The sequence below is a fragment of the Asterias amurensis genome, chromosome 11, assembly GCF_032118995.1.
Source record: "Asterias amurensis chromosome 11, ASM3211899v1".
NCBI classification, from domain to species: Eukaryota; Metazoa; Echinodermata; class Asteroidea; order Forcipulatida; family Asteriidae; genus Asterias; species Asterias amurensis.
Genome location: NC_092658.1, coordinates 10,594,221 through 10,609,085, shown reverse-complemented (window position 1 = coordinate 10,609,085; position 14,865 = coordinate 10,594,221). Strand labels below are relative to the sequence as shown.

Sequence of the window (14,865 nt, the reverse complement as noted above, 5' to 3'; positions counted from 1 at the left end):
ACGTACATCGTGTATAGAAATTTGAAAACGAGGCAATTTTCCATGACGTCATTCAATGAACACCGCACCACCGCGTTGTTGTGTCGATATTTTTTCGTTGAGGTTTTGTCGATAGATTTTGTGACAGTTTGTTGCAACGAATCTAAACATGTCTGCCCAGGAGCAGATGCGTAAAATGCTCGACGAGCTGATGGGCACGACCAGGAATGGTAAGTTTATTGTAAAAGGAAGGAATTTTATTGTAATTTGTAATAATTGAACACAATTTCCTCCATCTTTGTTTACCCCATGCCCATATGCGAATGTAAGACCAAGTTGGTATAAACAATAAACTTGTACTTGTGACAATAACGATTTTAGTTTTAAATGTTGTGAAGCAGAGCAATATGAAAATTTAATCGATAATGTTATTACGTTAAAAGACAACAAAGCTACTTTTTGTGGCGTTTTGGTTACATTTCACTTAAAATTTGAGTATTTGTAAATGGGTCCTCAAATGGGCAGAACAACATTCAGTTCATCCTGTCTCTAAAAAAATAATGATATACATAGACCAAATGGTTATGTTATTTACAATCCATGTATGGGTTACTGGGTACAGGGGGGCGGAGTGATTTTCCCAAAATTGTGGTAAATAAAACTATTCAAGTCTTTTTTTCTGTTATTTATTTTTTTCCAATTCAAAGTTGAAAAATTGTGTTTGAATTCAAGGCATTTATATTTTTAGAGTAGAGACACGATCACTGTAAAATATACTGTGTAGTTCTGTGTTTGCTTCTACATGTACAGTGAAAAAACAAAATAGGATATTTCTTCTTTCTAAATTGCATCCAGCACAGAAATTCCAACAAAAGCCCCCTGAAAATTAAACAAGTGAACCCAGCTTAGTCGAACAAATGCATGAATTCTTTTGGATAAAAGTTAACACCGAGAATTTCATTACCTAGGGTACATAGCTAAAGAAAGCCCCTCAACCCCTGATATTTACAGCTTTCTTTGGCCCGTCTGTTGTACTTGTAGGAGAACAATTGTTTGACAGCATCAAAAGAGTCTTCCATTTACGACAAGCAGTTGCCGTGAGTTGTTTGTTCTTAAATGTGTTCTTGTTTTTGTTTTTTATGCTTCGACCAAATTACCACGAGGCAGTTGTACTGATTTTGGCTGGACGGTGTATTATAACCAACAACGTTAATTTTATGATTACTCACTGTAACTTGTCAACAGGGCTTCAATATGTAATAAAAACGGATTCTTGTTGATGATGTGCTCTTGACTTGTGAGATAGCATACAAACAGATTCAATTTAAAATGTTAACTTTGTTCGCAATATCCGAGTAGTCTGGAGTTTGGTAAGTTGATATTTCTTTCCAATTTACGTGTTGTCACAAAATACTAATTTATACTAGCTGATAAGTAGAATGGCATCCCAGCTTAGCAAACCGTCTTGTAAGATAACAATGGGTCAAACGTTACAAACCTAGGTTTCATTGTGGTTTCACTTTATATTTACATGTAGTTTAAGTGCCTTTGTAATCTTTGGATTAGACTTTTTTCTTATCGCAGTCCCTGGGACCTCAAGTTTTAAAATTGTTTTCATGAAGGCTAACTCTTAGTTATTTTAGGCAGGTTGGGTCTGAAGCATTTTGTAAAGGAAATTTTGTAATACTTTGAATAAATTAACTTCAATACATGTACATTCTCTGAAAACAAGATTTTGATGAATACCATTTAGGGCTGCAAGAAAATTCAAATTTCTTACAGGTAGACTTGAGAGGTTTCATGATTGATGATTAATGTATAATTGTATAGTGTAGGGAGAATCGTTTAAACTTTCAATAATGGAAGAGAAATTGTATCACATTTAGTTCTATGGATTAACCAAATGTAATTTTTAAAGTAAATTTAGGTTGCAGAGGAAATTACAACGCGGTTACTTCCAAGAAACCTTTTATAATTTGTGTGAAATAATTGTTGACGTTAAAATTAACCGATAAATTCATGCTAGCACATGTAGGTGATAAATAGGAAATCTTTGAAATGGGCAGCTTTTAAAAATTATGAAATACAGGTTTATTACATGCATGGAGTAGTCTTGTGAATTTTTGATACGACTTGAAAGTAGGCAGGACTGGAATTTGATTCATCTTCATTTTGAAAAATGGAACTTCCATTGGAAAATCTTACAGTCTATGGGAAAGTTTTTAAGGACGCACCAAGGCCAAGAACAGGGCAACTGAGTCCATTAAATTCCAGGCCTGAGTAGGATCAAAGAGCTCTTTAGGTAATTAAATTGTGGCAATAAATCTGAATGAGGGCTTGGTTCTTGGACATTGATTTGTTCCAAGGATCAAGTTTCACTGTCAGGCAGGCAATAACTTATTAAGGAAGCAAATGGGTAGTTTTAAACAGTATTTGGTTGTCCCTGATAATACCCTTCACACTGTAAGAGTGGAATAGGTGAGAGGGTAAGCTCACTGTGACTTCAAGTCATTCCACTGTTTCAGTTTAACCTTGTGACTTTGTTACGCCAGGTACACACGCCGTCATCGTCCATCATGCTGGATCAGGTCTGTCAAACGGAGAAGCCAAAGTTGATTCGTTTCGTTGCAGAGATAATCCAGAATAACTGCATTTCCGTGTGTATTCAATAAATAATTGTATTTTTTTCCCTTGTGCATAGTATAAATGTACATGATTCCAGCATGTACTGTTTCATGGATGTTTTTAACTGTTACATGTACAACTCTACTTACTTTCTAAAACAATTCACACATCGGAAATAATCTTTTTTTTTTACTCTTCCATAAAGATGATGATGAACTGTTCAATCTGATATTCATGAAATATTGTTTGATTGTTCATTTTCTATCTTCAATTTTATGCAGAATAAAGAAGTATACAATTTTTTTTTAATCTCCAACTAGTTTCATGTAGCCAAATTGCTAGACAAAAAATGTTCCTGAGTATGTTGCTATCAGATGAAGCAACAAGTGTCCTCTTGGCTAACTTGTACAAAAATTTCATTCTCACAACCACAATGTTACATAATATCAGTCATAAAACCTGAAAATTATCCTGTGAATGTTTTTCTTTTGTGTTGTAGGAGAGGAGGAAGCCATCAACCATGTGAGATTTGACAGCCCTCGGGTTTGCCGAGCATTCCTACTTAATGCCTGCCCACATACCATTCTTGAAGGAACCGTAAGTACATTCATTAGATAATAATGGAGTGGGTTAAGGCTGTGTCTGAATTGCCAGCTACAGCTTTGGCTACAGCTAGACTTCCACGTCATGCGTTGAGGTATCAGACGTTCTTAGCAACACCCTTCGCAACAGCTGCAGCTGTAGACGTCAATTTGGATATGGCCTTAGCTAAATGTGTGTACTTGTTATAGCATGACGTGTACGGTAATGCGTACGTGTTATCCTTTGAAGTTTCACAGTGCCATTCCCACCTGTGCAAACTCAAATCATTAAGCTGCGTGTTGTGGGCAGAGGTCAATTTGTTGGGGCAAGCCAACTGTTCCTTTAACAAATGCTTTTAAATTGCAGATTGCTTTCTTGACGATTCCTGAAAAGAGCTAGAATATCGTTTTGACGATGCAAACATTATAGCTAGGTTGTGTACGTAGAGCAAACATGTACTTTTTTAACCCTGGGCTTAACATACTATGCTTTTTAAGAAGAAATGTACTAGCTTAACCTCTATATTCTCTTAGACCCTCCTAATCTTGGTATCATTTAGCCTAGTATCATTTTCAGTGAGTTTAATCCAACTTATGAAATTCACAGTATGGTAGGCCGCTTTTATGTGAAGTTAGTATGCCTTCATGGGTGTGGCCGGGCGGAAATTTGTATTCTTTATTTTATCTTCTTTTTTTTGCAGAGAATGGACTTGGGAGCTTGTAATAAGATACATGACCCAGCCTTACGTGCTGACTATGAAAATGCAGCACAGACCAGAGAGTTTGGTTACGATGTTGACGTAAGTATTAATGGTCAAGGCTTTTAATTTAATGATTTGAAACCTTTTAAGGGTACAACCTGTATTAATCTCTGTAAGGAAGAAGTGGTGACTCTGGAGAAGTAGCAAATAGGCTAAGCGGTCAAGTGCACTGGACTCAAGCTCCGGTGTTTCTTTTCAGCAGAGGTGTGGGCTCAAGTCCCGGACTTGACACTTTTGTTCTTAAGCAAGACACTTAAACCATTGAGGCCAAATTGGAAACTTGTACGCACTGCAGACAACATTTGGCCATTGTTTGGTCTTCATTGACCTCATTGAGGGCACTGTTTTCAGTGCTTTTGACGTCATTTTGCAAGGGGTCTAGGAGCTGTGTTTCTGAACAGAACCAGAGTTGTGAAACCACCACATCTTTTCATAACCGCCATAATTCATTTGAAAGATAGTAACATGGTGCTTCAACAAACCTTATTTTTCTAAATTGTTTAACCCACCATACAAAGTTTCAAATCCTACCTAATGATTGTTTGGTGTTTGTTCATCTTGCAGGCCATGCAACAATTAAACGCTTTCATAGCAGACTGCGACCATCGTACAGAGATTGCCAAGAAGCGTCTTGCCGAGACCCAGGAGTCACTCAGCCAAGAAGTCAATTCCAAGGTACAGGTTGTTTTTATTTTTTGGTGCTAATATCCCTCAGCAAGATCCTCTTCCATACCAATGTAGATTTTGTTAAATATTGCCAAAAACATTCAGACATTATGTCTCAAAAGTTAGTGTAAACCATCGGACTACTTGCACATTTTGTGAACTTTGGTACCTGTCATGTTGAAAAAGCTACTGCAGTTGTTATTCCAATTATTGTGTGGATCAATTAACAAGATACAGGCACCCTTTGAAGGTGGCAAGTTGTTCTGGCAAGAACTAACCAATACAGTCATTTAGTGTAATTTTATCAATAAACCCAGTAAATTTTGTAGTCGTTTTTTTCTGTCAAACGTGCCCACTGCCTTTAAGTAACAAAACTTTTCCAAAAGTCTAGTTGCTCTTCTCACACCCCAGACCCACATTCTAAAAAGTACATTTTCCCTCTTTAACCCAAAGCTACAGTCATTAACCGTAGTACAACAAAGGTACTTTTGGATTGAGAACTAGTTTTCCAAGGAGCTTGATACTTTGCATTTAACAAAGTGTACTGTGAAAGTCAACAATGTGGTATTCATAATCGTTCATCAGCAGAAGCATTTAATTAACATCTGCATCCCTTTAATGTGAGGATTTCTACCAAATCATTGCGAGCAAAAGCTGCATGGAATATAGATATTCAGTTAGCCCTCCTACTGTCCTGCCATCCACTATCCACCATACAATTGTTATATCTTGGTAACATGGTTTTCATCTTCAAACATTAGTCTAGTTGCTCTTGTACTGTGAAAGTCAACAAGTTAATAAGTAGACGAACAGTTCAAATAAGAAACAATTCTTCACTGTTCCCTCAAACCTGCGGGTGTTTCGTACACAGCGTTGGAAATCAATCAACGGTGGGAACCATCAAGGTGATGTACACCGGTGTACATCACTTTCTATGTTTCCCGACCCTGAGATATATGTAACTTGTGTCTTTGTGTTGTGTTATGTGATTGGTTCTCGAAACCACAATAAAACTTCACAATTTGTCACCGAGGTATAACAAATGGTTTTGAAGGATAGATGCAGTCATATGGTGAGTGCGAACTACACCCACGTTGTTTTAAAGAATAGATGACCTATGTGAGGCACAGTAGCACAGTTCAGTGGTTGAGTGCATCTACACAGGACTTGGATAGTTCTGTTCAGAAGTGTTCCCCCAACACACACTGCCTGTGCAGGGTTAATATTTTCACATGGCGAGTCAACTCACTGGAAAATAGAAGTGAGGGTAGGAGGGTTAACGCAATTCAGTGCCAATTAAGTTGGACATCCAAGTAGCACATTGCTGTTCAGTTACCAGCTTTGAAGATAACTGCCATCAGGAATAACTTCAGGCGTTTGACCTGTGCACCCCCAGCCTTGCAGCATCTATAAGTAGCGCTGTTTATCTATAACCTTATACATATCTTTACCTCCCCTGACCCCCTTCTTTGACTCGTCAACTGCACCCAGAACGTCATCTCAATATTCCACTCATTCTTTCCTTGGACAGATGCAACCAATGCCAACAGGCCTCTTGCTAAGCTGCCGTTGGGTTAAATTGGAGGGATATATAAGAGGAGTTTGTAAGTCAAAAAGAATAACAACAAATACCTCTTACATGATTGTTCTTTGCCCTCTTTGATTGTATGCTTTTTTTTATGTCTTGAAGAAAAATCTAGAGACTTGTCTGATTGGTGGTCTTTATTACACTGAAAAAATACCCATCACAGATAAACAGTCATCCAGTAGACAGCTTTCAGAAAACGTGGAATGGCAGAATAATATCAGATATTTTCAAGAGCATTTTCAGCGTTGGCAAATTGCACTGTGGTGCCTTTTGCTACTGATCTGATCTCTCAAAGATTTCTCTCTGAGCCAATTTTTGGAATAGTCTGGTTGTCCGTATAAAATTCTATTTCCATGGCTGTTTGTGGTAATTTTTTCAGAAAGTACAAGACTCACAAAATATTTTGACCAAGATTTGTTTGTGGGCAACCATGCCATTCAGTGTCTGCTGGATGATACAGAATTGAAAGTCCTGATTCTAACCGAAGTAAAAATTGAAGGTACATGATACCAATAGTTTGCAAGGGGCAAATAGATAGATGATAGTTGGGTATAATAAAAAATGTAGACAACGTATCAAACTAGCAAGTTTTTTTTGTGCGTGAGATTAAGTGTGAATAGGACCAGGTGTCATTGGTGACAACTTACAGCAGCAAAAAGTGTGACTTCCTTGGTTTTCAGGTATTTTTTACAGCATCGGCAAAATTTAGCCCTGCAGTTGAGTTGCAGGATTTTGGCATCATCAGACCAGCAAATCAGCTATCAAAGTTAAACCATTGAAAAGAGCTTTTGATTTTGAAAGTTGATATTGATTTTTGATTGTGAGAATTACTTTGTTTTGAGCTGAGGTAAAATTAACCACTGTTTTGTTTTGCACCTTGGAAGTTTCCATGGACCACAATCTTTTTCACAGAAGTTTAGGCCTACATAAATTATGTGACAAAAGCTGTTATCATTTCTTAACCTCATTTGAAAGAAAAACTATCAAATGAAACGTTTTTTAAAGTGCATTATTTGGTGCTGTTTGTACCCACCAAAGTCACCTGGTCAACGCCTCGGTCGCCCTCTCTAACAACCATCTGTGTTTCCTTAATTCCCAACGTCTTGGCACACTCTTTAGGCTGATCGTGTTCACCAGATCGGAGAGGAGATCGGCATAAAGCTTGCGGAGGCAGAAGCTCTCGGAGAAAAGGGCGACGTGGAAGAGTCCATGAGGATCATGGCTGAGGTGGAAGAGATCAAGAAGAAGAAGTTTGAAGCAGAGGTGAGTAAGAGCCAGCCAGGTTTAAGACAAATGTCCTTATTTCTTCTTAGAGGCATTGGATGTGTCTTTGGAAGATGTGAAGTTTGAATCATGAGAGAAGAAAATCACAGCCCTTTGTTTTGTTCCAATATCTAGTTCTCCATTTTTGGTAGCATATCTTGAAAGATTAAGCCTCATTTATCGCTGAATTTGGCACTTTAAATCACCGTTGTTCCTTACAGAGCAAGCAGATCATCCTTCTAATTCTAAACCTAGATCATCCTTCTAAATTTAGATCATCCATCTAAACTTGGATCATCCTTCTAATGGAGATCATCCTTCTAAACAGAGATTATCCTTCTAAACCTAAGTCATCGTTGCTTCTCATGTTTCCTGACAGGAGGAGTACAAGAACTCGATGCCAGCGTCTACCTATCAGCAGCAGAAGCTCCGTGTCTGTGAAGTCTGCTCTGCATACCTGGGCCTGCAGGACAATGACCGCAGACTCGCTGACCACTTTGGGGGCAAGCTCCACCTTGGCTTCATTGAGATCAGGGAAAAGTTAATGGATTTGAAGGTAAGGCCAGAAAAACAACATTTCCTGTACATTCATATGGAATAACATTATTTATAATTGTCATTTATTGAAATGACAACTGACCACTTCGGGGGCAAGCTCCACCTTGGCTTCATTGAGATCAGGGAAAAGTTAATGGATTTGAAGGTAAGGCCAGAAAAACAACATTTCCTGTAAATTCATATGGAATAACATTATTTATAATTGTCATTTATTGAAATGACAACTGAGAGGGCAAGGCCATTTTCTTTTTGCAAACATTGGAAGTCTATGGGAAACATTTGGAGGGGCACCAAGGCCAAGACCCCGGGCACCAAAGACCATGGCCTCCAAGTAATCCCAGGACCGTTGGTTGCAATCTGAAAAATTGCTGACTAATCAAGTTGATTTTAGTGGCAACCATCCAGGGAGGTAATTCTGACTGAAAAATTGCCATTCACTACTGTTTGTTTTGATTGAAATAATTGTTCATCAAAACCCTTTGTTGTCTCTTCATTTGTCATTTAAACAGAATCACCCAATTTGTTGAACTTTTCACAGGATTTGTCAATGTTTTATTAGATGTAATTTCTCAATGATTTGATTCCTCAATTATTTTTTTAAATTTATGATTTGTTACCTGAATGATTGGGTACATGGACAATTTGGTACCTGAATAATTTGATGTCTTAATTATTTGATATCTGAATCATTTGTTATTAATGATTTCCTTCCACAATAATCTGATACCTACTGATTTGTATACCTCAACGCTGTGATACTTCAATGTTGTGATACTTCAATGATTTAATAATAATAATAATAATACCAAAACTTGTATAGCGCCCTAATCATGTGTAAACATGCTCTAGGGCGCTGAACATCGAAAAATAGACAAACTAAAACATAAGAAAATACTGAATTATAACAACGGGAGTAAACATTCTTAAAAACATTCAACAACAAACTTAATCAATAGAAAACCTAAAGTATTAAAAAGCAATTAGGTCTAAAATCTCAAATGCAAAACACTGTCACACATTGCAAGCATTAATAGTAGGCTAAAAAAACACATGGATTATTGACAATTAAAAATCACTAAACCATTCAGTGAAAATATTCAACTTTAAATAGATGAGTTTTCAGTGCGCTCCTAAATTTGTTCAGTTCTGTTAAGTCTCTTAGGGATGTGGGCAGAGAGTTCCAGAGTGTAGCAGCCGCCTTTCCAAACTGCCTATCACCATATGTGGCAGTTTTAGTGAGAGGTACTCTTAAAGAGGTAGTGCGTTCAGACCTCAATGACCTCATTTGATACTGCAATGATTTGATACTGCAATGATTTGATACTGCAATGATTTGATACTTCAATGATTTGATACTTCAATGATTTGATACTTCAATGATTTGATACTGCAATGATTTGATACTGCAATGATTTGATACTTCAATGTTGTGATACTTCAATGCTGTGATACTTCAATGATTTGATACTTCAATGATTTGATACTTCAATGATTTGATACTGCAATGATTTGATACTTCAATGATTTGATACTGCAATGATTTGTACCTTTATTACTGGTTGATACTTTAGTTGTGTATTCCCTGAATAATTTGATACCATAATGATGTGATACTTTAATGATGTGATTCTTTAATGATTTGATATCTAAACCATGTTCATTCCAATTCAGTACTGGTTATTTTTATTGCCGTAATTCATCATCATAACCTTCTTACTTTTCTTTTGTCACTAAAACAGGATTGTTAAATGATTTTATTCTTTGATGATTTGATGTATTGATGATTTGATACCTTCATGATTTGATGTCTGTATAATTTGATTCTTAATGATTTGATATCTTAATGATTTGATATCTTAATGATTTGATATCTTAATGATTTGATATCTTAATGATTTGATATCCTAATGATTTGATATCCTAATGATTTGATACCTTAATGATTTGATATCTTAATGATTTGATATCTTAATGATTTAATATCGTAATGTTTGGATATGTTAATATTTGACACGTTAACGATTAGATATCTTAATGATTCGATATCTTAATGATTTGATGTCTAATGATTTGATATCTTGATAATTTGATGTCTCAATCCCATTAGTCATTTTGGATAGTTAACTTGAAACAGGAGTTTTTCTATATATGATCAACTAAAAATGCCCATCAAAATGCTTGTTTCTTTAAAAAAAAAAATTATATCAGTACAAAATTTATTTTATCAAATCTTACCTTAGGCCTAAATGCTATTGATGTATTTTATATAATAGAAAGAGTGTTTTTAAGGTTTTTGTTATTGATATTCATGATTAATTGTTTTCTATTTCAGACAAAAGTGGCTGAAAAGAAAGAAGCTTACGAGGTAGAGAGAGCTGAACGTAGGAAGCAGCAAGACCAGGAACGTCTGGAACGAGAAAAGGAGCGAGAAAAAGAGCGAAAGGAACGCAGGTCAGTTCTCCTTAAGAAATGGCAGGTGTTCAACATTAAATTGGGTCTTGATGCATACTGCTCAGTTTCATCCATTTTGTGATCGTTTTACTTTGCAATTTTATAAACCAGTTGTATAAACAGGTGTCAAGAAGTCTTCTGTTTTGCTGTTGTGTAACTTTGTGATCCATAAGTGTTATTGATGAGATGAAGGACACTATTTAAAAGCAGTTTTTTGTAATGTCTTTGCGCATTTCAGAGTAAAGTACTATTTTATGACGATAGGATATTATCTTGTTTAACTTTTTATTTTATTTTCAATTTTTGCTCTTTCTAGGAAGAGATCTCGATCACGATCTGGTTCCAGATCACGTCGCCGGCGCCACTCTCGTTCTAGATCACGCTCCAGGGATCGTCGTCGAAGGTGAGTTCTCAATTCATATTGCCTGTAGGTTAGGGTCTCACCGAAGTCTTTGGAAATTCTTTAAAATATTTTCAGAAAGAACCAGATCAATCAATTAGTCAATCAATTACAGCCACCCCCAGTTAACCTGCATTTTGCTTGTGTCTCAATGGAATTAGAGAAATCATGTGACATCACAGAACAAGCGTCTCCTGGTACCATGCTCAAATTACCCACGATCCATCAGCAATGATTGTTCTGATACGAAGACAGAATTGCCTTCATGGTTTTCTTTCTCAATATGTCGACATATTCTGACATAAAGGTTCTAATAAATTTGACTAACTTACATCTGTGATCATTTAATTGGGTTTAAATTTGGGGAAAAGAGATTCAATGTTTTAGATCAGCTTAATGTATTTCAGTAACTTCTTACAAAAAGTGAATCATAGATGAAAATTAAGGTCCGTTGTTTTGGTTGTCGTTCACAGGTCTAGATCTCGCTCAAGGGATAAACGTCGCCGTTCACGATCCAGAGACCGAGATCGTCGCCGCCGATCACGCTCTCGAGATCGCCGTCGTCGCTCCCGTTCCCGAGAACATAGAAGCTCTCGTTCCCGTCGATCCAGGTCACGCGATCGGAGACGATCACGAGACAGAGACGATAGAAGGAGGCGGTCTCGCTCAGATTCCCGCGAGAAAAAGCGACGTTCCAGATCTGAGTCTCAAGAGAAGTCTTTTGGACGGAGGAAGGCAGAGGACCCTGAACAAGAGAGGGCAGTAGAAGGTTCTCCCGTAAGGAAGGAAGGGAGCCCAGAGGCATCTCCTTTTAGAGGTGATGGCGAGAGCCCCAAAATGGCACATAATGGAGTAGATGCAATGGGAGATGCAAAGGTTGAGAGAGACACCATGGAAGAAGGCGAGACTGGAGATAGTCCTTGAATCAGTAAACTATAAATCAGGCATGCAACTTTTTAGCTGAGCAGCTGATTTCCTCTCTTACTTTTCAAAACTGTGCCATAGAAAACTGAAAAACATTGTACAAAAGTTGTTGGCCATTTCCATTTTTCTCTTTTTCTGCAGTTAGAAAGTTGCATGTCTGATAAATGTAGCATATTCCTTTATAGACCCCTTGCATAATGTTGTCACACTTTCAAGAACCGCCATCCCTTAGGCCAAAAGGAGGCAGGGTGATTTGATGATAGCTGGTCTTTGTATGTGTAAATGTGCTTGTGACCTCAGCATACATGTAGCGTGTCGCATTATGCAAGGGGGGTCTAACGATTTGTATAACCCCCTTGCACAATGCCGAACACACCTTCGAAGAATGTGCATCTTTCTAGGAGTCGTATCTTTTGCATATGTTTGTGCATGATTTTGACCCCCAAAATGGCGGCTAGGATATGTGTTTGTGGGTGTGCTGTGCATTGTGCAACGGGTCTATTAGTCACCTGGCACTTGCTTAGTGGTTCGTATCTTTATTCACATTTGTTTAATGTGCCAACACATTCTTTAATCATAAGTTATGGAAAGCCATCAGGCTTGCAAAGTGCTCAAACAATCAACTTTTTCCTTACTTTCTGATACAAGAAAGTAACTGTCTGATTTATGTGAAATATTATCTTTCAAAGCTTTGCTCGAGATGTGATTGTTTATGCTAGCTCATGGTATAACTTTTGTTTGTGTTGGGATGTGGGAGGGATACTGCCATGTTTTGTCTCAGACATGTTGGTTGATTCTCAAAGTTTGGAAAACCAAATAGAGGCTTAGATTATTTAAACACATTGTGGTTTGTTTCAATGTAGACCTTTATTGCAAAAATGAAAATTGATGAACTTATCTACATGGACTGCAACGTTTTGGTTGTATAAATACCCAAGGTGAAGTTGTGTTTTCAGGAACTTTGAATTGTTTGAAGGGTTTGAAGTTAGCTTTTTACCATTGCTTAAATAAAGATACAAAAATTACAACAGCTTAGAACAACTTCCTGTGTACATAGTGATTTTAATCATTTTCAATATTAATTAACTTTGGCAGGAAAAAGAGGGGAGTCAGGAAAAATGTTTGAAAATGAAGCCCCAATCCCAGCAATTTTTGCGCTGAATTATTTTTGTCCGCTTCACTTTTATTTGCATCTTCCCCATTTACACAGGACATTTCGGTGAGGAGCATTCTGTTAGAGTGTTGTCACTGGTATACACTTAATAGTGAACACAGTATTCAGATTGGGGGTTTTTGGTGTAAATCCCACTCTAGTAAATTTTTCTTTGTTTAACTTTTCCTTGTGGGAAGGTATGCAGTAATACCATGTAATGACCATCTCTAAATGTAGAGTTGGAGTGGTTTTGAAAGGAACTGTTGGTTTCAACTCGCTGTTTTTTGGTCAGTATGTACTGATCATCTTCTGGCGAAAGCACTGCAAACCTTTCCATATCGTATTTCCACCATGCAAAGATTCAAATCCTACATAACTTTTACTTGTTCAACTCCAAATTCCCTTTGTTGTTTATTATTTAGTAATCAGATTGGAAATACAATTTGTTTTATTCGGATGACTAATTGACTATAAACCTGGTACTTTTTTCTTCACCTCTTGTCACTTATTAATTATTCTCACTGTACATTGTGTATGATGTATCCTAACTGCTGTACAATATTGCTAAGTACCTTATTCGTTTAAAACTCAATTCAGGGACACAATGTCCTTTGCGACTATTATTTAATGTCACAACATGTTGAATTAAAGAAACATTTTCTAATTGTAATTTAAAAGAATGGTATGTGTTGTTTTCACCGGTCTCTGTCATCTCAAATTGTGTGAGAATGGGTTGGCTACCAGGGCCCAATTTCATGAAGATGTTCTTGTTAAAGCCATTGTACACTTTCGGTAAACAGTATTGTCCAAGTCCCACACTTCGTTTATAATAATAATAATAATAATAATATAATAATTTATTTTTAATATAGCGTCTTACATAAAAAATCTCAAAACGCTGTACAGTGTTTTACAAACATTAAGCTAAAAAGAGTAAGCAAAATACAGCAAAATTACATTGTACAATAAGAACAACAAAAACAAACAATGACAAACACCAAAACGAGACAATCAACAAAATTATAACACCATAGAAAAGGCAATGAAAAAAATAACTCGTACATGTTATCACAACTTATACATGTATATAAAATAACCGGACACTATTGCATATGCAGTTGTGTCCGCCCCCGTGCAAAACCGTCCTTGTAGTAAATTAAACGCCCTTGGTTCAACGGAACACATTCGCCATTTTGTACAAGGTAATGAATGACATGGAAATGTTCGGCCGTAGGGTATTCGCTGCAATCATAAAATACGTGAATATTCATGCTGCATATACGTATATAGGTTCAGTGCATACACGCTCGATTACGCGTGCACATACATGTACAGTTATGTACATGTCCGCCGGACAGTTTTTGCATAGCCCCGAACACGATTGCATATGCAAAAGTGTCCGGAGCGGACAGTATTGCATGGCGGACACAATTTCATCTGAACAGGGGTACCAAATGCATCAATCTAAACTTAATGGAAATTTGGCTGGTAGCCAGTTTCTGTTAAGCAACTATTTTCTGTGCTTAGGCTTTATGGAAATGGACCTTGTTGACAGAACAAAAAGACCAGACAAGTTCTTCTAAAGCAACTGGAAGCAATTTGCATGGATCATTGACTTACTAAGCTATAAAGTTTTAATTGAAAGTGGGAGGGGTCAAGAAATAGCTGGGAAGTTGTCTGCAACAGCTAATTCTGTTTTCTCAAAAAATAGTTCGGTAGAATTGCTTTATACTTTACCACATAACTACAATGCGTACGGAACCGCACATTAATTACGCTTAAAAGGGTTGATTTGGCACGCATTGCCTAACCACATCAACCACAAACAGGAAATTCCAATCATAGGAGTTGTCACTTTTATCAATGATTGAGTTGTCAAGTTCAAAGACAAATTTGATCAAAAGTGTTATTGTTGC

General features: G+C 37.0%; 1 protein-coding gene across 3 annotated transcripts; it reads left to right on the top strand.

Moving 5' to 3' along the window:
- Positions 1-42: 42 nt before the first annotated feature.
- On the top strand, positions 43-13,619 carry LOC139943873 (putative RNA-binding protein Luc7-like 1). Of its 3 annotated transcripts, none has more exons than XM_071940740.1 (9): positions 43-209; positions 3,104-3,201; positions 3,887-3,985; positions 4,511-4,621; positions 7,320-7,463; positions 7,843-8,019; positions 10,354-10,472; positions 10,789-10,875; positions 11,346-13,619. In XM_071940740.1, exons 1-9 carry the CDS (start codon positions 149-151, stop codon positions 11,794-11,796), a joined length of 1,347 nt encoding a protein of 448 aa, XP_071796841.1. In that variant the 5' UTR covers positions 43-148; the 3' UTR covers positions 11,797-13,619. The 3 variants fall into 3 exon arrangements, with proteins under 3 accessions (XP_071796841.1, XP_071796843.1, XP_071796842.1); XM_071940742.1 differs by lacking the exon at positions 43-209 and adding an exon at positions 1,056-1,076; XM_071940741.1 differs by lacking the exon at positions 43-209 and adding an exon at positions 1,087-2,636.
- The last annotated feature ends 1,246 nt before the right edge of the window (positions 13,620-14,865 follow it).

Excerpts from the sequence above, each read along its gene's own strand:
- LOC139943873 (XM_071940740.1), top strand. The coding sequence starts at position 149 with ATGTCTGCCCAGGAGCAGATGCGTAAAATGCTCGACGAGCTGATGGGC. Across the intron at positions 3,202-3,886 it reads ATACCATTCTTGAAGGAACC|AGAATGGACTTGGGAGCTTG; the intron begins GTAAGTACATTC and ends TTTTTTTTGCAG. Across the intron at positions 4,622-7,319 it reads GCCAAGAAGTCAATTCCAAG|GCTGATCGTGTTCACCAGAT; the intron begins GTACAGGTTGTT and ends CACACTCTTTAG.